At 35.7% G+C, this 27,246-nt stretch overlaps 3 protein-coding genes across 3 annotated transcripts; 2 read left to right on the top strand and 1 right to left on the bottom strand.

Moving 5' to 3' along the window:
- Nucleotides 1-711: 711 nt before the first annotated feature.
- Nucleotides 712-4,319, bottom strand: LOC104897630 (protein Iojap-related, mitochondrial). The gene is made up of 4 exons (XM_010684559.4): nucleotides 3,887-4,319; nucleotides 2,249-2,336; nucleotides 1,821-1,918; nucleotides 712-999 (listed from the first exon to the last, which is right to left on the bottom strand). The coding sequence occupies exons 1-4, from the start codon at nucleotides 4,178-4,180 to the stop codon at nucleotides 925-927; spliced, it is 555 nt and encodes a 184-aa protein (XP_010682861.2). The 5' UTR covers nucleotides 4,181-4,319; the 3' UTR covers nucleotides 712-924.
- Nucleotides 4,320-10,332: 6,013 nt separating this feature from the next.
- Nucleotides 10,333-17,412, top strand: LOC104897629 (hypothetical protein). Its single transcript, XM_010684558.4, has 7 exons — nucleotides 10,333-11,187; nucleotides 11,619-12,054; nucleotides 12,179-12,287; nucleotides 12,577-12,697; nucleotides 12,809-13,540; nucleotides 14,361-16,182; nucleotides 16,629-17,412. Exons 2-7 carry the CDS (start codon nucleotides 11,859-11,861, stop codon nucleotides 17,048-17,050), a joined length of 3,402 nt encoding a protein of 1,133 aa, XP_010682860.2. The 5' UTR covers nucleotides 10,333-11,187; nucleotides 11,619-11,858; the 3' UTR covers nucleotides 17,051-17,412.
- Nucleotides 17,413-18,271: 859 nt separating this feature from the next.
- Nucleotides 18,272-26,417, top strand: LOC104897626 (ATP-dependent DNA helicase Q-like 5). The gene is made up of 19 exons (XM_010684553.4): nucleotides 18,272-19,491; nucleotides 19,574-19,627; nucleotides 19,847-19,959; nucleotides 20,056-20,271; nucleotides 20,359-20,437; nucleotides 20,765-20,818; nucleotides 20,914-20,988; nucleotides 21,085-21,138; nucleotides 21,493-21,537; nucleotides 21,644-21,738; nucleotides 21,833-21,962; nucleotides 22,223-22,321; nucleotides 22,483-22,538; nucleotides 22,629-22,731; nucleotides 22,836-22,964; nucleotides 23,531-23,700; nucleotides 24,823-24,847; nucleotides 24,935-25,050; nucleotides 25,694-26,417. The coding sequence occupies exons 1-19, from the start codon at nucleotides 18,388-18,390 to the stop codon at nucleotides 25,779-25,781; spliced, it is 2,805 nt and encodes a 934-aa protein (XP_010682855.2). The 5' UTR covers nucleotides 18,272-18,387; the 3' UTR covers nucleotides 25,782-26,417.
- The last annotated feature ends 829 nt before the right edge of the window (nucleotides 26,418-27,246 follow it).

Raw genomic sequence — 27,246 nt, 5'->3', positions numbered from 1 at the left:
ATAGGTATTTTAGAGATTTTTTCAAAAAAAATGATAGGGAGGTGTTTTGGGTGGTAAATTATTCATTTTTTCTAAAAAAAAAAATTATAAAATTGCCACTGTGATATGTATTATTCACGAATCACTATGATATACACTACTCACGAATCACTGTGATTATCATGTTTCATTTTAGATGGACATAAGTTAATAAACGTATCATGTTAAGGTAAAACACTAAAATCACTAAAGAAGGTAATTGTAACTATGCAAATTCTTAGATGCTCCCAAACACATTTCATTGCATATGCGTCATGTACTATTGTCATAACAAAATGTAAAATATGCAAAAATATAAAACGTGCAAAATATGTGAGAGAAAACAACTAGTTCTAGCACTCGCAAGAGCACCATGGACGCTTTGAATTTACTGTAAAATAATCATGAATCTTATAACTAGTTTATAATCCATCATACATGATTGTAAATTCAGAGTACTCCTATTACATTGAAAATAAATTAACATTACGGTCATATTTTCAGTGAAGATTGTAGTTTTTTTTTTAGGTGAAAGGTTGTAATCTTTTGGTTGCTAACACTTTGTGTGTTTCTTCTGACTCTGACTTTGTAAAATAGAAGTAATAATAAAGAATTTGACCCAAAGAAGTCAGAATCAAAGATAGTGCTATATTGAACTTCTGAACAAAATTAGCTAATAGTGAACGCCAGTAATGTCTAAATCAAGAGTTTTGATGATTGAAACATAAAAATGAGATACAAAATTGCTACAAAGACAAAGGATCCTTGTTGCACAATACAAAGGAGCAAAACATACCCACAGGCCACAAGAATTACTCGTACAACAATAATCAGAGTCCAACGTCCGATTTGTTAACAACAACGACCAACGGCTACAGTTATTTACAAGAAAGCACTAGACCAGACCTAATGACGCTTGGTTTGCACTCGCTTCTTAGAATTGTTCTTGGGCCGAACCTTCATCGTAACATTATGCAAGTCCTGAACACATTGATACATGTTGTCAATACATTGTCATTTATAACCAGAAAAGTTTACATTGTCATGTTATTTTCTGAATCAGGCCATACAGCATATTGCAATAAATTACCAAACATTGAAGGAAGCCCACACAATCACTTGAGAAACTTATCAAAAATATGTTCTTGTCTTCTTAAAGGTTGATACATTCATTTATGATGCATTTGCTAGATACATTTTCAACAGCAGTGCCTAGTGACTAGTGAGGTACATACCGACACTTTCAGCGAATACCAGGCATAGGAAGGTACTCACCATTTCCCTCCATCTTCAATACTTCTACCCATTTTCCATTTTGGGTTGTCTCAAGATACTATACAAATTTCCGTATAATAATATACTTTTGTTTCTACTTGGTGGCCCGATGAAATTCTCTTCCCTAAATCATTCAATCGTACTTTTTAATCCCATAATCTACTTAGTAGCTCACAGCATACTCACTCCTAAACTTAGTGCCAAACCAAGTGGGTAAGAGAATAGAGTTGCATACTTTTAAGGTTAAAGATTGGCATTTGGATGTTCAATCTCTCACTCGTATGGAAAAACTATATTAATTCTTCCAACCCTTAATGGCTAGATTCCTTACCCCCAACTTCTCTTACATATCTATTTTGACATGTCACAATGCAAATTTAGTTTCAATGAAACTAGAAATAGACCGCTAGCTCACCACCAAGAAAAGAAAGAAAAACAGAAGCATACTGCATGTTTCCATCTGCTCAACCAACTAAAAATAACTGAAACAAGATGCCAAGGGTTATTTACAAAGAAAGAGCATATACCTGGCTTAAGTCAGCAGGTGGCTTCTTCCCTGACCAACGACTTTCTAAATCGTAATAAGCTCTGGCTTTCTCATCTAAAGCATGAACAATCACTGAACCTGAAACGGTAAAAGCAATACCCAAAAAAAGGGTTTTGTTAGATAAAATGAACATTTTGATGTCAAACTAACAACTGCCACAATGTGCTAGGCTTCTTCAGCTGTCTTCGCAGCTGATTTAGAGAACCAAACACCCAATTAAACTACTAGAGCACAAATCTAGTGTAAATCAGACCGTAACAGCACGAAGTGACGATGAGATATTAAAAGATAGTAAAAGTACTCGCATTTTAACAATCCTGCCCTAAGAAAAGTGGAAGATAATACAAAATAATGCAAAAATTGTTCACTCAAAATGCAAAAGTGACTCTGCAGAGCAAGAAAACAAACCAGAATCGACAACGATCCAATTGCCACTTTCTTTCCCTTCTACACTTGGCAACAACATCCTCTTTGCTTCCTTCTGCTTCTGTTTAGCCTGTAACAGTTATTTGAAGTGAAGAATGTCAGCCAACATACAGTAAAAGGTATGCCAACATACATCAAATATACCCACATAGATATATCTCCAATATAAAGCTTCATACAAGTTAGGAATCTGATAAAACAAAAGCAGATGGATAACACCAACAGCAGCAATGGTGAAACTCTTAACTTAAAAGTTCTGGGGAAGAAAAATGAATATAATGACGATGCACTACAATTACTTACAATTTTAAGTCACTTAAATTTGAAATAGTAACAAGAAACAGGAAAAAGGGATTTTTGCACATGACCAATTCACTACCGTTTATATTATACCTAATTTGCCACCCACGCAATCGAGAGATGCAGATAGATATTCCAAATTCATAATATAGATGTTCTACAGCATACATGAAACTATACAAGGTCACCTCCAAGGTTCTAGAGGGCTTTGCCTCCTATAGAGTCCATGATCAGGATTGGAGAAAAACTAAAACTTGAGACTCTCATGCATTTTGATGAGACAATCTCCATTTCGGGAGACAATCTCAATCCACAATTTTGCTTGCATCTCATTTTCATTTTTTTCCCTTTAATAAAATGATAGGCATGAAAATGTAGATTGTTGTCCGACTATTACAACATAAAGCTCCAAATGTAGTGACCTATGAGGTGGCATGTCGTAAAATTGTTCTGCATCCAACATCTATCTCCATTGAAATTTAAAATTTTCTCTAGGATAGTAACTTACACTACTTGTTGCCAACTTGCTATGCGACGAAAACCTTGATCACATATTTGCTAATTGCTAGTTTAGAGGTGAATACTATTAAATTCCCATAGCCCCTTCAAAAGAACTATCGCCTTATGCACTTCTTTCACAACATAACCTTTTCTATAACCTCTAATTTTGCAAAGCACCACCTCTGTATCAGCTTTGCATCTCTGTCTGTTACATTGAGCTCAAAAACGATAAATCTACCCCTTCATGTCACCTCATGTGACAACAATGCCATATGACTAGCAAGACAATTTCATCTCCAAATCATTTGCTAAGCATGTATTTCTCCAAATCCAATATCAAAAGTTACGTTGATTAAAGTTTAAATTCACATATCTCCAAATTTACACTCCTCATCATCTGCTCTCACATGTAATGTTAAGGTTAAGAATATCGGAAAACTCATCAACGGATCTCATTAAACGGTAGAGTACATATATATATATATACAACCTAATATTAGGAAACCATACTGAACTAGAATTGCTAACAACGTTGCACATAGGAATACATACTGAACTAACTGAACTAAACTCCTTATGAACATAATATTCCAATACGTAAAATCAACATATCAAATTACAATTTACACACAGCCGCGAGTATAATGTATAAGTTCATAACAATATCGATCAACAGCATAAAACATTGTTCACAGTAAGAATTACAATTTCAAATTGCAAAAATCCACAAATCAATTCATCACCAAATACATCCGAAACAGAAAACCTAACTTTCTCAAACAAAAAAAAAAAGGAAGAATCAAGAAATAGATCGATTACCTTATAAACTAGGGCTTGAGCAATATTGCGAACATGCCAGGAAGATCTTCCGGTGGCAAAAACCATGTAATCGGTCAAATCACAGAGATCGGCAACCGGAATAATCTTGACATCATCTGCCCTAACTTCGGTGAGAACTTTCTCGATTTCTTCAAGCTTTAAAATCTCAGTTTTTCCATGTTTATCGAGAGTTAGAGTGGTGAAGAAGCTACTGTGATTGAGGTTCCATAGCCATGGCTGCCGGAGAGAGGAAGAATAGAGAGAATTTGCGCGCGATCTTATAGCTGACAGCATCAGAAATTGAGAGTTTTGGGAATTTGAGAGAAGATGGTGATTTTTCCGGGGAATTGATAGAAATGGTCGAATGACGATAAAGTTAAACCCCCATAAAACCCTTCCGACGAGAGTGGGCTTTTAACAATTGGCCATCATTCCATAGACCATACTAACTAGTAACTACATAGGTGATGAGAAATGATAAACATCTAATTAGGGGTGTAAGTTCGGTTTTTGGTTTGGTTTAAGGTCAAAACCAAACCAAACCAAAATAAATTCGATTTTGAAATTTTCAAACCAAATCCAAACCGAAATTCGACTCAATCCAAACCAAACCAAACCAAAATATGAAATCAAAAACCAAACCAAGCCGGATTTTTTTTATCTTTCAAAATCCGAACCAAAACAAACCAATTTTTTTTCATATTCCAAAATCCAAACCAAACCGAAATGAAATTAAATCAAACCAAGATAAAAACCAAACCGAATTTAAACCAAATTTTTTGATAATTTGTATTTCAAGTGACAATATTTTTGTATTTTCGTAATTAATATTAAAAAAAAGAAACACAAAAAAATAATAGACAAAATTCGTATGTTAAGTGACAATAATTCGGTTTTTTCGGTTTTTTCGGTTTTCCAAAACCAAAACCAATCCAAACCGAAAAAATAATTTTTTTGAATCCAAACCAAACCAAATTTCAAAAAAAACCAAACCAAATTACTAATTCGGTTTGGTTTGGTTTTCGGTTTTTAACCAAATAACTTACACCCCTACATCTAATTGCTAGACCAGCGTGCCTTTACCTTCATTTGTGAAAAGACCAGCGTGTCCCTGCTAGATGTTTATAAACATCTAGCAGTTAGAGGTTTATCATTTCTCCATAGGTGATACCGTGATTGGCAACTTGAAGTATTACATACACACATACGTAAAAAAAATATACTCACAATGAACACAGAAATATTAGATTATACTACCTCCGTTTCTTAATAAGTGCAACATTTTCCTTATTTGGAAGTCACAATAAGTGCAACCAAGCTCAAAATGGTAAAAAAAAAGTTCAATATTATTACAAATATGCCACCAAAAAGCAAGAGGGGACCACAACTTTTTTGTTTCATCACTTGGAATTACTCTACTTTATTGTGGTCCCAACTTTCTCTCTCTACATTCCTTGGTATTCCCCCACTTTCTCTATGTTACACTTATTAAGAAACGGAGGAAGTATGTCTAAATAGATCAATTCTAATGAACATATACCAATTATATATATATATATATATATATATATATATATGTTCATTTCGCTTGTTATTCACGTACGTATCTTTATTTCGTTCGTTATTCATGTACATGTGTGCACTATGCTCTATATATTAGCGTTAGAACTTATTAACACATTATGTTGGATCGTTATCGGGTTCGGATTAATAATAAACAGATTGAACATGTCCCAACCCAAACTGAACCCGTTTATTAAACGGGTAGAAAAACTCAACATTGACCCGACCTAGGGGTTGTCCATATAACACGTTGGAAAATTTGCCCAAAAAAACCTTTTAAAGGTTCATTTTGGCGGAAAAAAACCTTATAAAGCATTCTTTGTAAAAAGAAACCACAAACTTAATTTTTCTTGCAAAAATAAACCTATTCCCATTTTTTGATGTATTTTTTCTCAATTTCGATGTTGACCCTTCTATCTTTCTTTAACCCTCTATTTACATTAACTGCAACACCGCCCCTATGCATCTCAAAAAGCACATCGAAAAATGGGAAGATGTTACATCTTGCAAGAAAATTTAAGTTTGTGGTTTTTTTTTTCGCAAAAAATATTTTAAAAGGTTTTTTCTCAGAAAATTAAACTTTTAAAGGTTTTTTTTTGATAAATTTTCCTAACACGTTTGACCCATTTACATATTTATTACTATTAAATTTTTGTTAAAATTTATTAGTTTTCAACAATAACTTGACATAAAAGTATGCATGATTAGATTTTATTTTTAGTATTTGTGTTTTACAATTAGTATTTTCAAAATTTTCACCAACTTTAACACAATTTTTTAGGAAATTTATATTTTAATGTGTTAAACAGGTCAAAGCAAGTTAATTTCAGGTTGAAAATGTCAACGTTAACCTAACCCATTTAATTAAATGGTTGAATCGTGTCAACCCATTTACTTAAATGGGTCAAAAATCTCAACCCAAACACGCTTATTCCAGGTCATGTTCCAGTTCGATAAACGGATTGAGTTAGTTTTTCACAGTCCTAATTAGCGTTATACTATCTAAGCTCTGGGCGGGTTGAGAAGGAGATGAAAATTATACTTGCTATAAATGATGGAGACTGGGGGTGTGGTGTAAATTATCCCCTTCGAATCCCTAATCATTCTACTTCCCCTTTATCTCATATGATCATATCCACCTATTAAATGAAAACTAGTTATTAGGCCCGGGCTATACCCCAGGTAAGAAAAAAACTTCATTTATTAATATAATACTTTATGACAATAACACTAAATACAACTTAGCTTAGTGGTTAAAACTTTAGTATATGTGCTTGAGGTCTCAAGAATTCAAGATCGAACCCTATACTATGTAATTTCTTAATTTTTTTATTGTACATGGATTACATGAACTAAAACTCCCTAGGAAGAGCGCCACACTGACACAGTGTCTTGTTTTCACACGCCTTTTAATATATTTGTATAGATTGACCAAATTAAAATCTATTAATTTTATAAAAGTTCCATATATTTTTTTGTCCATTTGGATGAAATTCCTACTAAAATTGATATGCAGTGGGGTCGGTAGGAAGTAGAGGTAGGTAATGCAAGCGGGTGGTAGAGGGGAGATGACTTATACTTCCTCCGTTTCTTTTTACTTGCAACGGTTTGACTTTTGCACTATTCACCAACTCTACTTAGTTTATGTTCGGTGATTTATAGTTAAGGAAAAACATATTCATGTGGGATTTTGTTAGATTCGTCTGAATGTATATTTTCTAAATATATAATTTTCATAATTTTTATTTATCGGTAATTAAACTTATTGATGGTTGAAATTATGCATTGGCAAGCGTGAAAGTCAAACTGTTGCAAGTAAAAAGAAACAGAGGAAGTATAATGTACTCGTTGGGAGCAAAGATGGATTTGAATATTTCTCTCACCATGGATGGTAGGGCAGGAATTAGGATGAATTTTTTAAACTAGGTACAAATATGGAAGAACTATCCACCGCACCCATCATGTATCATTGACATTTCTATTAATGACTTCTTCATGGGTTAAAATCTTCATTAGTTACATAATCTCGTATTGGGGGATAATATATTGTAGAAGATAGTAATCGTAATGGCATATATTTTCATGTACAAATATGCAAGTTAAGGATGAGTGAGTTATGTAATTTATCAAGACCAAGTGAATTTGTTCAATATAGGGTTGAAAATGTGGTTTTTCATCAAGAGTAGATGTGGATGAGATGAGAAAGAGCATGATCTTGTAATAACTAGTGATAATTCTTACTAATTATGAGAATGAGTTGGAGATTTCTCAAATGAGTGTTTGTATTATTATTTTTGTTGATAATAATATAAAAAAGGTGAAATTTTTGTTTTTTCACCTATATAAATCATTTTGCTAAATTGTTATTAGCATTCTTACCTAATAATTATAGCATTAATGATAAATGTTCTTTAGCTTCAATCACAAAAGTCAAAGTTTAGCAACTAAGATGGAAATTTTCAACAAAAAAAAACTAAGATGGAAATGACGAATTTTTTCATTGCTTGAATAAAAATTCTCTTACTTTATAGACGATTTTGCTCTATAATTGGAATGTGTTGTAGCTTTACATTAACTTTCAAGTTTTAAACCTTTTCTAATAGTGAGTACAACAACAAGTAAATTTAGCTTTCATATGATTTTTTTTGCTAATAGCTTACTAATAGATGTGAACATCCATCTTACGGTAAATTAGATACAAATCTGTAACCTAGCTCAAATGATAGAATTTTAGTCATCTAAATCTATTGATCAACCTGCTACTGAAATTTCCAGGTCATAAATAATATTCTTCAATCCAAAATCAAAGATGAGTTATATGCAACAAATGAAAATGAACCAACCAATTTAAAATTATAACTATGTACCCTCCATGAATCATTATGATCAAAACAAAAGTATCTTTAATTACATCATTTTACCAAAATATATGATTAAATTTAAAAGGACTGTTAAAGTCTAATAACAGACAAAATGATTTAAAATCATTAACAACAATACAACAAGAGGCACCTACTAGATAGCAATGACTTATTGTACGAAATTGATCTCAAAGAGGAAGTATTTGCAAATAATTTTAGCTTGATTAGTGTAATATGCCAAAACACAATGATTAAGATAATTTTGCTGCTAAGTTGGAAAAGTTTATGGACGATAACCAACAAAATGATGCATACATCATCCAAGACATATAGGCTGTAGCTTTACTATACGTCTATACCACATACCCATGCAACTTGGTATATAAACCAAGCTTGCTTGGCGGAGGTGGTGGGAACTCAGATTTGAAGGTCACAAGTTCGAATCCCACTACCTATTTATTTTTGGGAATATGGATTTCTTTATATCCCCCTACTATCAAACGTTGACCTAAACGAGGTGCTGGTTCATTAGTAGAGGTGATCATGGGCCGAGCCGCAGCCAAAAAATTTTGCCCATTGGTCGGGCCAGGTCGAGTCGGCCTAAATTCGGGCCGAATTTATGTGTCCAAAGCCCGCTATTTCGAGCCTAAATTAGCGGGCTTCTGCGGGCTAAAAAATAGACTAAAAAGTCGTTTTTGGCTTGCCCAAAGCCAAAAAAATACGAGCATGTCGGGCCGGGTCTGCGGATCGAAAAATTCTGCCCAAAAGCGGGCCGTCTCGATTCAGTAAGGTCCTTCTGCTTACTCGGGTCCCAGTGGGAAAAAAAATGCAACTTGGTATATATATATATACTCACGAATAATAAGTTGGTTAGGTGAAAACATCAAATAAGATATGTTCTTAATGATGTGGTTTTTTTATTTAATCACTGCATTATTTGACTAATAATACTCCACTTTTGTTTAGTATTATCACTAAATATATGGTCAGCGAAGCAAAATATGTAGTGTTTGCTTAACTATTGGTTTATTATTGAATTATCATGCATTATCCATCAATTTTATGCCATAGTTACAACAACTTCCATGTGTCACTATCAGATCAACTTTGAGTAATTTAATATTAATGTTCTTAACTCTAGAGAAGTGGTCCCTTAAGTACAGTGCAAACTGAAAGTCTTTTTTAGGGGAATATTATCTTTTTTTAGGGTTTGCAAACTATTACAAGTGGCTGTTTTATTCTTTCATATTACGTTTCATTGATGCTTAAACCTTCGTTTATCCTTTTGTGTTGGAATCTCAACAAGTTAAATAGGTGGAAGATATGAGTAAACTATGGGCCTCTCACTCTCTCTGTTTAAAATAGTTGTTACGGTAACTATTAGCCGATATACATTTTAGTAGTTATTAATTATTATAAAGGGTAGTTGTTAGTTATTGTACTAATTATTAGCGGTCAAAACCTAATTACTTTTATACTAAAAATGTATCGGCAAAAGTAACCGTTTGATTAATAGAAATACGACATAATAAACTATATTCTATCTTAAAAGTTACTCCTAAAGTTAGTTTTATCTCCAAAAATAATCGTTCTATTCAAAATAGTTGTTATGGTAACTATTAGCTGATATAGATTTCGGTTCTAATTAGTCATAATAAGAAGTAGTTGTTAGTTATTATAATAATTATTAGTTGTCAAAACCTACTTACTAAAAAATGTATCGGAAAAAGTAACCATTTGACTGATAAAAACACGACAAAATAAACTATATTCTATCTTAAAAGTTACTCCTAAAGTTAGCTTTATTTGCAAAGTTATCCCGATATATCTTTTCAAAATACTACTTCAACCATTAAAAGCCATATCACGTAAAATAAAACATATCTCAAAACTCTACTTTTCCAAAGTATTATCTTCACATGATTTATAGAGTTTTGACTTGGTCAAACATTTGAAAGCTACGTAAAAAGATATTGTCACACATGTAATACATGATCGATCTTATTGATCTTTAAGTTATCGCTTTCCGAAATATTCAGTAATATTTCATCATCATATAGACCGATAACATAATATACCACTAGAATTATAAGGTGACAATTAATATGACAAAAAAATTGACAAAATGTACACATGATTTGAAATGAAAGAGATATTCATAGGGTTTCTACAAACATATACTCAATAGGGTTTCTAAAAATTGAATGACCACCTTTAATTTGTCTTTCTACTGTCTCTATCTACCGTCTATATTACTATATAACATCACATACTACCAAATTCTAATAAATTGTGTAAATGAAAAAAAAAGCACCCTATTTTACACACAAAAGAAGAGAAACAACAAAAAAAAAAAAAAAAAAAAAGGAAGAAGAATGTGATAGAGAGAGAAAAAGATGGAAATAAAGAAAAGGAAAGAAAGGCACAGCTGAACTGGATTCACAGTCGCACAAAACTGTAATAATCACACAACAACAAACGATAAACCCCCCACAAAAAAAAAAAAGCAAAAAAAAAAAAAAAAAAAAAAGCAAAAAAATTTACAGAAGTAGTGCAGAGAACAAAACCTGAAAGAGAATGAAGGCGTGCTAAAGAGGAAAACAACAGAAAAAAATAAGAATTGGGTTTGATATTTTTGTCACCATTTTTTCTCTCTCCTCCCAAATTTATTGTTCTAAGGTTGAAGAAAGAGAAATTGTGGGTTTCAAGCTTTATTTGATCTGTTGTTGTAATTTGTAGTTTCTGGGTTGAAGCAGATCCAAGTGTATTTGATGTTAAAAAGTTTGCAAGTTTCAGAAATTGAGGGGATCTTCTTCAGTGGGTGGTAAAGTTGAAAAGTTATTGACTTGGGAAATTTTGCAAGTTCATTGATTTTTGGTAAGTTTGACACCCAAAAGAAAATTTTGGAAAAAAAGGTGTGTTCTTTTTTTATGTTAATTGAGTTTTGTTGGGGTAGTTGATGATAATGAAGTAGAAATTTAGCTTAATTTTGAGTGATATTTTGTGATTTTGTTAAGTGAATGATGTTGAGTGTATGATGAACTAGGGTTTGTGTTGAGGAAAGATCTTGAATTTGTGTATTTTTTATGTTTTGGGTGGTTGTTAATTGAGATTTTATGAAATGGGTATTTCTGGGTAATGCAATTTGAGTTGTGTAGTGAAAAGGGTTCAGTTGTTTGGCACATTTGAGCATTATGAGTGTGGCTTGATTTCTAGTGTAGCCACATTGAATTGAACAGTGATCTTGCTTTACTGGATTCGAATGCGAAGCTTATTCTGATTATGTTCTTTATTAATTGGAATTGAAGGAAGACTTTCTAAATTGGCATATTGAATAACTGGTCTGACCCTAAATTAGGGAGTTGTATCATCATTCAAGCTAGACTGCTTTGTCCTGAAGACTGTGCACCCGGGCACGTTGTTATACGAGGCGATTTGTTGCTGTGTGGGGAGAATTTTGAGGTTTGTTTGCTTGGATATTGGTGGCTTCAAGGTTATATGGATTGGATTGTGTGACATACAGCTAAGGGTGATTAAAGGCATTTGGGATGCCTCCATCACCATCATTAAGACGTTCTCCTGTTGGGGACCCTCGTGGCGAAATTCATAAGAGGGGTCGGAGTCTTGAGGGTGGGATGTCTTTTAAAGAAAGAGATGATGATCTTGCTCTATTCAATGAATTGCAGAGCAAAGAAAGTGAGAGTTTTCTTCTACAGTCATCAGATGATTTTGAAGATATATTGTGTAATTTCTAAGACCTTTACCTTGTTTTACTCTATTGATTTGGTGATTTGAGTTGAAAGTTCTGTTCATATCTGTTTAATGCTTATATTTGATTCATTTCATTGTCTGTGTGTTGCAAATTTAGCTTCAAGAGTGAAGTCTTTCCCAGATGTAAAGCTCGGAATCAATATACCTACTCGAGGAGAGAGCAGTGACCTGCTCAATGCCGATGGGGACAAGAATGATTATGAATGGTTAGTTATTTCTTTGAGTATGACATATATTTGATCATGTAGTCAGAGAACAGACTTTGCCATTGCAGTAAGAGAATATCACTAATGTTGCCTATTTAAGTTCATCATTTCTCGTCTCCTTGCTTGTGTCCTTTGAGTGTGGGTTGTTTAATAAGATTGTTTCATCTGAGTTTCCTTACCCCAGAGCAGATTGTTTACCTCTTAAATTCTTGTTCTTCTATATTGCTACACTTGTTAGATCTTGATAACATGTTCTAATTGCATTAATTTTTGTGTCCTGAATTGGAAGGTTATTGACTCCTCCAGACACACCTCTTTTCCCATCATTGGATGATGAGCCGGCGCCAGTCAACCTTGTACATAGTGGTAGAGCTCGAACTCGGCCCATTTCCATTTCAAGATCATCTACTGTGAGTCAACAATTTAATGGCCTGTTCATGTTGTTTGCTATTTGTAAAGCAGCTAGATAGCTAGTCAATTAGAACTTCATACTCATCATGAGGTATTCACTATGTTTTCAGATGGAGAGAAGTCAGAGAAGCAGTAGAGGCAGTCCTAGTCCGCAGCGTTCGACCCCATCTCCTCGGTCTGGCAGTGGTACATTTCGGGGAAGACCTTCTTCAGCTCCTCATTCAAGTCCTGTTCCTTTACGGCCTAGTACTCCATCAAGGAGACCGTCACCTCCACCGGTCAAGCCTTCAACACCTCCTCCAAGATCTTTAACACCAACATCTCGGAGGACAACTGTTGGATCTCCTGGGTCTGTGGCTGCATCAGGGATGAGGGGTACGTCCCCTGTAAATACAAGTCGTGGCAATTCTGCATCACCTAAAGTAAGGGCATGGCAGTCTAGCATTCCAGGTTTCTCCTTGGAGGCACCTCCTAATCTTCGAACTTCTTTGGCTGATCGACCAGCATCTTATGTTAGGGGATCTTCGCCAGCATCTAGAGCTAGCAGAGGCAGGCAATCAATGTCTCCCACTGCTTCTAGAAGCATCAGTTCATCCCATAGTCAAGAACGAGACAGGCTGAGCTCACAGAGTAAGGGGTCTATAGTGTCATCAGGTGATGATGATGCAGACTCTTTTCAGTCCACTCCTTTGAGTTTATCTGAGCGCCCAATGTCAAGAAAGGGTGTTGGTGGTTTTCCTAGTGGCAGACCAGGACCAGTGGCTTACTCTAAGAAACCTTCCAAGACAATCTCTTCAAGTTCTGTTCCAAAGAGATCATTTGATTCTGCAATGCGGCAAATGGTATTATACTTATAACTTTTTTTTTAAAAAAAAAAATAAAGTAATGGTACTTTTAAGGTAGTGTCAACTAACATGCAAACGTCATCAAAAACCTTTTATGATGATGATAATCATTATAGAGATGAACAATGTGATTCGATAATTTATTCAGCAAGCTGGAATACTTGACTTGTAATCTATTGTTTCATCTAAAGACTGTCAAAGGTTCTATTAGTCACTCAACCTTGAATCTAATGTGACCCTATTCTGGATGTCAAAACAAAGTTTATTGACTACTGATTAATGATGGTCAATGACAAGAAAAGTAGATTGAATATGAGAAAGAGAAGGGATTGATGGGAGGAGGGTAGAATCAATGGCTTAAAGGGGAATTAAAGGAGATAGCTAGATAGATAGATAGATGGAGAGAGAGAGACAGGAAGAAATATGTGTGTCTTGTTTTGACCCCCACTGATCATATATGTCTTGTGAACTCTTAGTGTTGCTCATAGGGGTGCTTCATGTGCTTCTGCATCCAAGCGAAGTTAGCACTCCCGTCCTCCCTTTTGCCGTTATCTTATTGTTTGTTTGCAATTTGCATCTTCATGAAAAATCAACTTTATATTGGCTTGACAGTTATTTAAGATTGCTACAAGGTGTTTATCTAGTTTCCTCGAAACATTATGCGAACAAAGCCATGAATCTTTGTTGAAGTCTGCTGAATTTGATATAATTCAGATAACTTATCTAGACATCTTACTAGTATCAAATCACGAACAATTCAAGAGTATCTGTTATAGTTATCTAGGACATCTGCTAATAGTTCGCTTAATTTTTGCAGGATCGAAAAAGTCCTCAAAATATGTTCAGGCCGCTTTTATCTAGCGTCCCCAGCTCTACCTTCTACGCTGGAAAAGTCAGTTCTGCCCATCGCTCTATGATATCGAGGAACTCTTCTGTCACCACCAGCAGTAATGCTAGTTCTGACCTAGCAATCGGTGGGGCACATGATACTGAAGATGATGGGACAAGTGAATATACTAGGGCACCCTTCTCTGATAATCAAGATGAAGTATTTCCCTTTGAAAAGGTGGATGTTGCAAATAAAGACACTGGGCGTGAAGAGCATGATTTATTATCCGAACCTAGTAATGGCTGTGCATTGGCATCTAATGCGGGTGATTCCAAAGAATCCAATCTCCATGTTCGTGTTATGGAAGCTGTTCGAGCGGATGTACAAGATGATTTTGTAAAAATTGATTGCCATGATAATGTATTGCTCTGCTGTAGATGTGGCAGCTCGTATCATCATGACGAGCTTACAGAGAATGAAGATAACATATGTCCTGAATGCAGTCAGAAAGAAGAAATGTTAAGTAAACCTTCCTTGTTGGTCAGATCGGAGATCACACAGAATGCTTCAGCCCCTTCAATGAATGTCTCCGAGGAATCCCTTGTAACACATTCTACACTGGCTCTGGGTAATGCTGATTCAAGGGAAATTTCGCAGACAGCTCCTCATGAAGAGAATACACTTGAAGCCGAGGATATGGTCAGTCGGCTGAGGGGAAATTGTCTGGAAGATTCTCTTTCAATGTCAGTGGGAGAGGAAAGTATGCAGATGCTCCCTGAACAGGAAATAACCAAAGTATATACAACTGTTAATAATCCATCTCATACAGCTGACAGCTTGCAGGAGATGCAAAATTGTTGTGATAAGACCAACAGGAATCTCAATGTGGCTGAAGGTGCTGGGATATCAGTTCTTCTACTAAATAGGTCCAGTAGTTTAAAAGGGCCTCTAGTTCATGGTAGGACCATCAACAGCAGCGCTATATCGTATGATGATCTATCTTATGCTAGAGACTTGACCAGTTCGATGAGGAGCTCTATTGGTCATGGTAGTTTCTCTGCTACATCTTCCATTGATTTGACCTCGGCTAGACATGGAGAGATGGTTGCACATAGACAGTGGAGTGGCAAGAGATCTGATGCAAGCTCAAAACATCAGAGCACAGGATCTTCATTATCAGGGACATCCTTGCCAGTTTATCAAAGTTTTGGACTTTCCACAAGCTCACATGATGGAAGTTGTGAAGGCTCTGTCAGCAACGTGAGGCATATAGCTGCAGGGGAGAGACCTGGATCACCTTCTGATCAAGTACTAGCTATAGAAATTATGGAGTTGCATGATCGAGTTCCATCTGCTTCTATGGCATCGATATCAGGAGAGGACAACAATGGCATTTGTATGACTTCTAGAGAAATAGATACTTCTTTCATGGCTGACCATATGGTAACAGCCGAGTTTGAGGACAAATCTCAAGCATCTGTAGGCATAGCTGGACATGTTGTGCATGAATATCAAGAAGACATGCCAAAGAGCATAGAAAATATCCGAAATATAGAAGAGATGACATTCATAGAATCCTCTTTGGTAGAGGAAAATACAGTGCCAGGCAACAGGGTGGATCAAGGGGAAGCTACAGAAGATCCTGTGAAAAGTTCTATATCTACAATGTCCGAAATAGAAATTAATGATTCTCATCCTAGCTCCCCAAAGTCACAAATTGATACGGTCTCCAGGGAAGAGTTGGAAAATCTTTCATCGACAACTCATCATGATGATGTCAAGAAATCAGATCATGCTGATAGGATTGGAGGTAACTATAATTGTTTGTCTTTAGCCATATAGAGCTTTCTTCTGATACTTGTTTCTCAATTCTGAATTGTGCACTTTACCAATGCGGTTAAATATGGTATTGGGCTGTGCTCATGCCGGAGGTTTTGTGCCTGCGTGCCTTGTATGAGAAAACATAATTTTGCCTTTGCTTTTTCGTGCTAAAGTTTGTGTCTCGTGCCATACTTTCCCATAAGGCAGCCCAAGCACGGCCCACAGTTCAGCACTCGTCTTTAGATTCAGTGCCACACTCAAATGATGAAACCTTTTTTTGAGCAGAGCAACCTGTTTATTGAACTAATAAAAAATAACTGGTAGTTAAAGACTTACAGTTTCACTTATTCGCGCTCTATAAGCGTGACATGAATGCTTCACTAGAGGATACTGCATAAATGACTAGTCATTCTGATGATCTGCTGCTTCTTACAGGGGAATCTACAGTAACAATGGAGGAACAAGGAGGGAGGCGGACAAGAAGTTTAACACTAGAAGAAGCAACAGATACAATTCTCTTTTGTAGTTCCATTGTTCACGATCTCGCTTATAAGGCTGCTAGTATTGCCATTGAGAAAGAAAAAGAAAACCTAGAGCCATTAGAAGGTTCTAGACCGATGGTTACCATCCCGGAAAGACGTAGCTCAGACCGAAGGGATCCTCGTGGAGCTACTAGAACACCAAAAACTCAGAAAGCCAAGAAGAGGCGTGAAGCAGAGCCGGAACTAAAATCTCCTCTCACTGAAAATGATGAGAAGTCTAACGAACCGGTGGTTCGGAATGTTGGGCTTCCTTACAATGGCGATAGCACGAAACCGCCTAAGTTGGAATCCAAGTGCAACTGCACAATAATGTGAGATATTCATTTATAGGATTTTCTGGGTACTTATTAGTAATCTTGAGTTTTTGTTTTTTTGTTGGGGGGGTTTGTTTCATAATTGCAAAATTTCTTCTCTTCCAAATTATTTGTAACACGGTACCACGCTTTTGTGGGGGTGCATAATCTTGTAAAGTTTCTTGTCAAATTAGGCTGATATTATTAGAGAGAGAGAGGCAATTAAGGTATGTTCATGCTCAAATTACCACATAAATGTTTTAGTCACAGTTAATTATTTTTCAGGTTTGGATTAGCAGACGTTCTTGCCATATATATTTGTTTCATTTGATGCATCAGCGAAGAGCTGGAATTAATAAAAGCGATTATTGTTTTGGCTTGTCACTTTTGATAATGTTACTATTATATTTTTCTTAATAAGATAAAGATATCTATTTTTTTTTATCCATATGAGCCACGAAAGCAGTTCAAATAAGGGGAGGGAGATTTCAAACGTGTTACCTATCGTTCATAGCGAGGGATGGCAACGGGTCGGACTTGGATCGGATTATGCATAATCCGACTGCGACCCTACAACAAGTCGGATTTTAAATCCAAGTCCGACTCTGAAAATCCGAATTCGAGCTAAAATTCGAATACTGGACTCTGAATCCGACCTGACTTAAAATCTGAACATTCGACTTAAAATTCGAACATCTGACTCCGAACCTAATCCGACTTATTTTTTGCGCATTTTTTATAACAGAATAGTCTTCAAAAATACATTTTATTCTAATAATCATATGACAATCTTATATAATATAAATAATTTAAATATTACTATTATTTTTAACAATCATTTCTTCAATGGAAAAATCCTATACAATACAATTGACTGAAAGTCAAAGTCAAGTCATACATAAATAATACATTAACATAAACAAGAAAAAATGATTGATTGACTCAAAGTCAGATTATTTTATGAGATCCGACTCCGACCCTCCGCCGCTCGGAGTCAGACTTTTTAAATGGAGACGAAGTCAGATTACTTTTTTGTCGGAGTCGACTCAGATTTTTTTTACTTCAGACCGAAGCTGATTAAAGTTGAATCCGGACTGAGTTGCAATTCTTATTCGCTGTACTTCAATATTAACCACTAATCCAATACATTCTCCATTACAGACTCGTATCCGCGGAAGAAGAGCCTCCATCCAGGTACACTAACCTTGATTTGTAGTAGACTAGTAGTAAGTAGTAACTACCAACTAGTAGAGTAAAATGAAAGTCATATTTTTGGCGGGAAGATGCAACAGTTCATAGAAATATACCATAAATCTGCGGAATAACACACTAGTTTTTTCCAATTTTCTCCGGCAAAAAATGCAATCAGATAGCGATTCTGATGGCTCTCACATCTCTGCAACTCCACCAAGAGACCCAACTCCTCCGCCTAAATACCTTCCCCAGAAATTCATCTCAAAATTCAAACAAAAACAAACACAAAAACCCACAAAACCCCCACAAAAACCCAATTCAAAACCCTCAAATTACCCACAAAAACCACCTCAAATTCAAAACCCACTTCATGAATCATCCAATTCTACCCTCCTACCTTCTTTTCCTCTCCCAATTCAACGACCCACAATCAAAATTTCCGACATTTCTGGCCCTAATTCAATTAGGGCTGGTTCTTGCTCTTTTTCCAAGTCTAATTCTTTCTCAAAATTTCAGAGAGCTTCTCTTAACTTTGATTTTAGTGAAAAAGACCCAATTCTGCCATCTGGGTCGGTTTCGAAACCCGAATCGGAAGTCATTCCTGAAGGTGAAGGTAGTTTGAAGAAAAGGGTAGTTAGGAAACCTTCAAATTTGATTGGTTGTGGGTCTAGGCGTGAGTCTAATTCTAATGTATTGCCTGCAAAAAGAATTAGAGGTGGTAATGAAGGGAACTTTGTGAAGTTGAATATTAATGGACATGGTAGGAGATTTACATTTAAGGGAAAGAATAGGAATTTTAGCTCATCCTCAAGAAGAAGTTATTATAAGAGAAGTAAGAGAAATTTTGGAGCTAAAAATGGGGTTGAAGGTAATGGTGTTTGTGATGAAGAAGGTTTGATTTTGGAGGATAATGGAAAGCAGATGAAATGGGAGGATAAAATGTCAAAAGATGAAGCTGATTTGATTAAAGAAGCTGTTTTAGATGTTAGGAATGAAGCATCCGATGATAATTTGTCGAAATTATTGAAACTTACTCATGGTTATGATTCATTTCGTGATGGGCAGTTGGAAGCTATTAAGATGGTGCTTGCTGGGAAATCCACTATGTTAGTTTTGCCTACTGGTGCTGGAAAATCACTGTGTTATCAGTTGCCTGCTATTGTTTTTCCTGGGATTACGCTCGTTGTAAGCCCTTTAATGGCATTGATGATTGATCAGTTAAAGCAGCTACCTCCAGTTGTGAATGGTGCTTTATTGAGTAGTAGTCAGGTGGATTTTACTCCCCATTTTGCCAATTTGTTTATATTGTTTTAATTGATTTGCTAATTGATTGACTTTGATTATGTTTTAGACATCAGAGGAGATGTCTGATACTCTAACTATGCTACAAGAAGGAAACATAAAGGTAAGTCTCCCAAAATGCCATGTAAGCTTATTTCAAAAGAAATAATGAAATTGTTCTGATGTGTCTATTGATTAAATTGCAAATTTGCAACTAGCTCAGTTACCATGTATTTAATTTTGGAATTTGGATTCTCTTGTATTCTAGTTGATGGTTTTTAGAGAGCATTGTTTGTTAGATCGTCATTAGTGGTGGCTGAGAGTATTATTTTGCATGATACAGGTGCTTTTTGTTTCACCAGAGAGATTTCTAAATGAAGAGTTCATGTCGATCATTTCCAATTGCTCATTAATATCGCTTGTAGTGATTGATGAAGCCCATTGTGTATCTGAATGGTCAGTGGGGAATGGGAACTTTTTTCTTGTTATTGTTTAAAAGTTTTGAAATGTAATTTGCTGCAAACTTACTTTTTCTAATATTTGTTACCTCAGGTCACACAATTTCCGGCCTTCATACATGAGGCTAAGGGCGTCTGTACTCCGTGATAAATTAAAAGTTGGTTGCATACTGGCAATGACTGCAACAGCAACGAAGAAAACATTGCACGCAGTTATGCATGCTTTGGACATTTCTTCAACTAATCTGGTGCAGAGTCTTCAGCTGAGAAACAATTTGCAGTTGTCTGTGTCTTTGAGTGGATATAACAAGTATGAATTACCTCTTGTTTGTGTGCTTCACCTGATAAATAGTTGCGTAAATAGCTCGGAACTCATGTCATTCTGTTGATTTAACAGGATGAAAGACTTGATTGCAATAATCAAATCGTCTCCATATTCTGAACTCAAGAGCCTCATCATTTACTGCAAATTTCAGGTACTTGGTGATTCCATCTCATGTTCTTAATGATACTTGATAATCATTAAAGACATTTGCTAGTATCGACTTCTGTCTTTGGAAGTCATCTTTTCTGTTAAAAGAGCTTGAAGTTTTAGCTTACCTCATAGAACTTCTCAATGTTCTTGAAACAAATTCTGCTGCATGTATTATTCTATGACCCGGACGGTTTTCGTGCTTATAATCATATGTTGTTATTTGCATTTCCTTTGCTTTTATTGAGTAAACAAGCATGTCTAACTCTTCCTTCAGAAAGCATGCCAGTTGACCTTATGCCTATTTCTCTTCCGTTTCTTTTCTGTGCAGTCAGAGACTGATATGATAAGCAAATATTTAAGCGATAACAATATTCGTGCAATGGTGAGTAGCAAGTATATTCATTTCAACAATCACACATGCTAGAGGTCCCCCAAAAGGCTAACCCGGGATGAATGCATATTCAATGACTTTTCCAGAGTTATCACAGTGGCATGCTGGCAAAGGATCGTAGCCGTGTCCAAGCATTATTTTGTTCCAACAAGATCAAAGTGGTAAAGCATCGTCCTGGCCCTTGTTGGCATTTCTGTATTGATTGTAATCTTGAAATTTTGTTTATATAGTCATATATTTATCTCTTTTGATGCTAGGTCGTTGCAACTGTGGCATTTGGTATGGGGCTTGACAAAAGAGATGTTGGAGCTGTAAGAAAGACAGTTCTCACTCAAGAACTACTTTATTTACTTAGTTTTTGCTGCTATCCTGTAATCCAGAAAGCGAAATAGAACCATAGTTGTGCAAATGCTTTTTGTTCATCAGGTTGACCTATTCTATTCTGCAAACTTAGAGATCATTGAATCTTAAGCATCCCAGTAAAACAAATACATAATGGCACGAGCTCTTTTATGAAAGGTGACAGATGAAAAACAAATAATTAAAGACAACTTTTATTTTATACCCCCTTTGACTTATCTAAATCTAGCCATAGATCTATCTAGGAGCACAATCAAAGTGTTCATATTCCAAAAATGACTGCCTGAAATTCTGGTTTGTTTCAGGTTATCCATTACAGTTTGCCAGAAAGCTTGGAAGAGTATGTCCAGGTTTTTTCTTTTGCTCTACAGTAGTGTCTGATGTATCATGCATTGCTTGTGTCACTGCGTCATACTGATCATGGTTATATTTTATTGAATCATATTGTTTATTTAGGAGATTGGGCGTGCTGGACGTGATGGGAGGTTATCATATTGTCATCTCCTCTTTGACGACACCTGTTATTTTAAGCTACGCAGTCTTATGTACAGGTGTTCTCTCAATGCTAAAGATGTTCTGCATTATTGGTTTTCCGGAAAAGTAAGAGGAAGTGTTATGTATCTGACTACGTTCTTCATTTGACAGTGATGGTGTAGATGAATATGCAGTTAATAAACTCCTTTGTGAAATTTTTAACCATGAGAAAAGACTAGATGGGGAAGTTCATTCACTGGTCAAGGAATCTACATCTCGCAGATTTGACATCAAAGAACAGGTCCGTTTCTTCCAACTACCCTAGTTTCAGATTATGTTCCAATAAAGAAGGGGGAGCCAATCTGAACGAGTTCAATTATAGATGTCCTACTAGAGTTCTCGGGTTTGCTTGTGAGGATATCAAAAGTCAGTTGCTACATATATTATGTCTTCCTGACAATTCTTATTTATCCATACAGTCATACTTCATCCTATGAATTTAATTGCATAGTACTATCTGGCAGATGGTGGCCCTGAGTGGCTTCGTATGGGTTATTTCAGGTGATTCTGACAATTTTGACACAATTGGAGTTAGGTGAAGTTCAGTACTTGCGTCTTCTTCCACAAGTGAATGTTACTTGCAGCTTAAACTTTCACAAGGTTGATTCTTGGCTCTTAGGTTATTAGCTGAATTTGTTTTCACGGTGAAGTAAAATCTTTTGAAGGATTAATTTTAGTCTTTTAGTAACAAGGAACTGAACTAGTGAAAAGTTGTATTCACTTGACAAGTGATGTCTATACACGTGCTTGTGTCAATGCAGACTCCACCTTCGGAGTTAGCTGTCAGAGACTCTATGGTTGCAGGAATATTGAACAAGTATGCTCCATCTACTAGAGAAACAATGTCTTTGTTAATTTTTACCCTCTAAAATTGTCCTAAAGTCCTGTTGCCTACTTACACTTTCAGGTCCGAGAATAAGCATGGGCTACATGTGTTTGATATGCCCACTGTGGCCAATGCTATTGGTCATACAACAGCGGAACTTCTAAATCAACTGCAGAACTTAAAGGTCTGGATATAGTAGTGTATTTATATGGTAAATATGTGTGGAAATAACGATGTTCTCACTAAATATTGTCTGAGATGTACTAATTAGTTTATGTGGCATTTCAGTCAATTGGGGAAATCACATATGAACTGAAGGATCCAGGGTACTGTTACATTATTGTGCATCTTCCTGGGGACTTGTGCTCTCTGGCTACCCAGATGACAGCATGGTTGTCAGAAATTGAAGGTTGCAAGGTACTTGAAAGACTATCTGCAATATTACTCTTCTTTTGATGTATATCTTCTTTTCTCGAATCCCAAAAAAAAAAAGAGAAACGAATAAAATATCTCCTGAAAATGTAAAGATGTAACTCGAGAAGGTAATGGCTTATTCTATATATGGAAACTTGCATCGTTAAAGCAGGTTACTGTTTTTTTATATGGTTTCTTGTGAACATTACCTAATCAATCTGGTAAGCTGAGACTTCTTTCCACCTGGGGATGCAAACAGATTTACTCTGGTCAGAGCTTACTTTTTGTGTCATGTTTGCAATTAGTGCCCTAGGGGCTTAAACTGGCCTAGAGAGTGGCAGTTATTTTACTTCACTTCAGGCTGTGCCTTGTGTAAAACTAAAGTTTTGGAAGATTCTTTAAGAGGCGAAAAAAATTATAGGGTTTTTTTTGTTTTGGACAAAGGGAGAGGGTTATCGTGGTCCTCGTGTTTCTCAAAATTATTGATATCCACTGGGGTTTTGCATTGTTCTGCAGTTGATATATTATTCTATTTGTTGGACATTAACTTGCATTCCTTCTGTAAAAAGGTGCGTAAATTAGATGTGATGTTCAATGCTGCAACCTTTGCTGTAAAATCATGCGAAAGGACAAATGGCTGTGATGTTGTCCAGCATACAACATGTTTGCAGAGAATGATTTCAGAATACTTTAGTCAAGAAAATCTCAGTGATCTTCCCACAAAGATCAAGCAAAACAGGTATTTGCCATCTCATTGTTGTACATTCTATGATGAATAACTTTGCCAGAGATGATAATGTATGCTTATCTCAAGCTGCAGAAATGAGCATATAAATGCAGATGTATACTATGCTTAACATCCTTCTAAGACTTGAATTCCGCTGGTTCTAATATCTCTGCAAGAAGGCCACTTATCACCTTTTTGCCAAATTTTGGTATAATAGCTCAATGGGCCTTTTGGTATACCTTGAGAGAATTTTAGTCAGGATAGGAGGTGTTCAAGTAATTTGGAAAAAGAGCCAAAAAGCTGCAGCATCACATGTTTTATGGTCACATGTGGTCAAGGCATCCACTAAATTTTTTTTTATCATCTAGTTTCCTTGATGTGCATGCCAAAATTACATTCTACTATAACTTAAAAGTGTTTTCCTGGATATCTGCATATGCCTTTCATTCTTAAAACCTCTAATACTTCTACCAATTCTAAATGGCATAGAGTTTAAGAGTGCTTAAAAAAGACATATTAATCTTTGAACCCATGTGATAGTGTTGATAGTAAGAGAGTTGGTAGAAGTATTGACAAAAGCAAGAGAGAGAAGGTGCATTAGTGGGGTCTAAAAGATAATTTAAACGGAAATGGTAGAAGTATTTCTAGAACAGCCCTAAAAGGAATACGACAGAAGTGTTAAAGAACGGCGGAGTATATTGCACTGCTGAAAACCCAAAGAATTTTGTGTATCTTGCGAGCATGTTACATGTACGGGCTAGAAAGGTATGGATTTGCTTCCAACATAAATCTATTGACCTTAAGATGTTTATAACAACCCAGAGATAATTTAATCCTTGTCATGTTTTACTTCCTTAACAGCTTAGATATTTGATGCTTTTCCCTGGACTTTTATTCATGCACCTGTGCTTCTTCAAAAATAAGTCAAAATAAACAAAATGCAAGTTGCTTCTCATTGTCATACAGATTCATTCAGCTGGACTATAAGAGTAATCCATCTAATTGATTTTTGCAAAACAGTTGTACTGATAGTTATCTTCAATAGCTTGCCTTAAGCCATAAACTTTTCAGAAAGCACAGAAGAGCCTTGTTTTCTTGTTTTAATTTACTGATCACCATTGTATGTTTATGCAGCCCATTTCTTCGAGCAGATATTAAGGTAAGACTCAATTTAGTCCTTTGAGATATTGTCTTTTAAGACAACTTTATTTGTCTGCTGTAATTTATGCTACCTTTGTCACTGTAGGTCTTTCTGCAGAGCAGCTCGGGAACCAAATTTACCCCACGTGCAGTTGCGCGAGTAATGCATGGCATTGCTAGTCCAGCTTATCCTTCTGCAGCCTGGGCAAAGACTCATTTCTGGTAAGTGGTATTGTATGTAAATACAGGACTTGCCTAATCTTGGGTTTGTTCTGTCGGATAACATAATGCTGTCAAACCTACTTTTGATAGCCAGTAAACAAAACAACAATGTGGCTTTAGAATGTTCGTAATCAATTTAGAAACTGATACAGGCTTTCCTTTTTGTCCACGTGCTTTTTGTTTGAGTTTCTGACAAACTAGGAGCTCTTTCCTCAACAAAATCTTTGGAAACTCTACCCTCTCTTGTACATTTGGTATGTGCAGTATTGGTTTTTTTTTTGTTGTTGTATTAGGTTATTTCAGTTCCAGTCAGGCAATCAGGTCAATCATCAAAAAAAAAAAAAAATAACTTGCTTCAGATTTAGGAACCTGCCACAATAAAGGAACTAGTGGATCTCAAACCAACTTTTAATTTTCTGTGCGAAGTACCATAAGTCTCCTTCATTTCTTAAAATGTTTACATTTCCACCATACATTTCATGCCAGTGGTCTTTTTGTTTTTGTTAAGTAAGAAACCAGGAGAGTTTAAATTTTAATTTGTTAGATAAGAAAGTTCCCTATATTAGGATGAGCTTGTATGGTGGCTGGCAGGCCACAATCTCATCTATTAGAAACTTAAGCTACTTATTATATTGGGTTGCAGGGGAAGATATACTCATGTCGATTTTAATGTGGTAATGGAAGCCGCCAAACTGGAGCTCATGAATCTTGTAGGGAAGGATGGACCCTAAAGCGCTTGGCATTTATAACGATAACCTGTATGTTATTTGCTGCAGTAGTGTGGATTCCCACCCTCATTTATGTTTCCAGTGCAAAATCAGTGCTGGTTGTTTTGACTCGGATAACAGAATGGACAGGAATTGCCACTCGTAGGTTGTCCTTATGTAGATATGATTAGATGGATGTTGAGGAAGAGAAGCTACACCAATCCAAATTCAGGAGACAAGTTCAGGCTACTGCATTCTTGGCTGCTATATATGCAATATCGACTGCTCGGACTGATGTGTCATGGAATCACAAAATTGCTACAATTTCTCATACTGTAAGGAATATACAGAGCATAGTAAAGAATAAAGTCTTAACAATATGTCTGATGTTGATAAAGATTGGTTTTGTAACATTGTAGCATATGATGTACGAACCAATAATAGTATCAGCAGCTGAAGAGAAGTAAAGCTAGATGGACACATAGCTCCATAATCTAAAAGTAGTCTTTCACAAATTGAAGTGCCTCATATCTTCTGTAGTTGAGATGTCATTTTGTGTAATTGTTGACATGCATTTTTTTTGTCAAAATTTATTTTGTACAGCTTTCCCATGTTCTGGTACAACTCTAAATTCCAAATACCAAATACATTTGGGGATGATTTAGCACTATTTTTGGTTCACATGCACAAATTGAAGTCACTTGACCTAAGAGATCAAGTATAATGGAATTTGAACTTTACATTTGGTGATGATTTAGCACTATTTTTGGTTCACTCATGAAGTCCAACTCTAAGAAATTAATTCTTTACTGAACTCTAGGTGTTTGAATAAGGCTGTAAATTGACAATGTTTTATTGGAATTTTCTTCCTAAATAATGCTAAAATACGAAATGTTTTTTTTCTTTTATGCTACAACCAAAAAATAGTTGAGATTTGTATATAATGAAAAATGCAATGGCAAACTTGTGAACGACAGTAATATCCAAATACTAAATACGTCTTTTATATAATCCCCGTGAAGTAGAAGAATCCCTTGGTAAGATCAAAGAAAGAACTTTTGTGCTTGTCGCATTAATATGGTTATATGGAGTATTTAGAATTTGCTTTTTGTTTGTTGAGTTACAGTGCTATGCTTCACAAGCGAAATTTGTCTAGTTTTTTTAGTATTGGATTTGGCCGGGTGATAATCAATCTGTTTTTACTTCCCTTGTCCTTTTAGGAAACTTTGCAGTCTGCTCTTAAGTGTTATATACAACATACTAGGATTACTTACCTGTAATTTTTATTGCTATATGAACAGGCCGTGAACAAATGACTAATCTTATGAGTTTTTAGTCTATTGCAGAATGGTGTCAGAGGTTTAATGCTTGATATGTATGTGCAGCTTTGATAAACGTTTTCTCTATCAAGTGTTGGCCCAATGGTGATGGGACTGGCTTTGGTAGGACGGACCCGTGTTCGAATCCCCGCACCTAAAAAAAATAACCA

Source organism: Beta vulgaris, chromosome 6, assembly GCF_026745355.1.
Source record: "Beta vulgaris subsp. vulgaris cultivar EL10 chromosome 6, EL10.2, whole genome shotgun sequence".
Lineage (NCBI taxonomy): Eukaryota > Viridiplantae > Streptophyta > Magnoliopsida > Caryophyllales > Amaranthaceae > Beta > Beta vulgaris.
The sequence above is the reverse complement of the archived record's forward strand: the minus strand, read 5'-3'. Positions and strand labels throughout refer to the sequence as shown.

Excerpts from the sequence above, each read along its gene's own strand:
- LOC104897630 (XM_010684559.4), bottom strand. The coding sequence starts at position 4,180 with ATGCTGTCAGCTATAAGATCGCGCGCAAATTCTCTCTATTCTTCCTCT. Across the intron at positions 1,919-2,248 it reads TTGGATCGTTGTCGATTCTG|GTTCAGTGATTGTTCATGCT; the intron begins GTTTGTTTTCTT and ends TTACCGTTTCAG. Across the intron at positions 1,000-1,820 it reads CACCTGCTGACTTAAGCCAG|GACTTGCATAATGTTACGAT; the intron begins GTATATGCTCTT and ends CAATGTGTTCAG.
- LOC104897629 (XM_010684558.4), top strand. The coding sequence starts at position 11,859 with ATGCCTCCATCACCATCATTAAGACGTTCTCCTGTTGGGGACCCTCGT. Across the intron at positions 12,288-12,576 it reads GACAAGAATGATTATGAATG|GTTATTGACTCCTCCAGACA; the intron begins GTTAGTTATTTC and ends CTGAATTGGAAG. Across the intron at positions 16,183-16,628 it reads TCATGCTGATAGGATTGGAG|GGGAATCTACAGTAACAATG; the intron begins GTAACTATAATT and ends TGCTTCTTACAG.
- LOC104897626 (XM_010684553.4), top strand. The coding sequence starts at position 18,388 with ATGCAATCAGATAGCGATTCTGATGGCTCTCACATCTCTGCAACTCCA. Across the intron at positions 22,539-22,628 it reads GTTGCAGGAATATTGAACAA|GTCCGAGAATAAGCATGGGC; the intron begins GTATGCTCCATC and ends TTACACTTTCAG. Across the intron at positions 25,051-25,693 it reads TGGGCAAAGACTCATTTCTG|GGGAAGATATACTCATGTCG; the intron begins GTAAGTGGTATT and ends ATTGGGTTGCAG.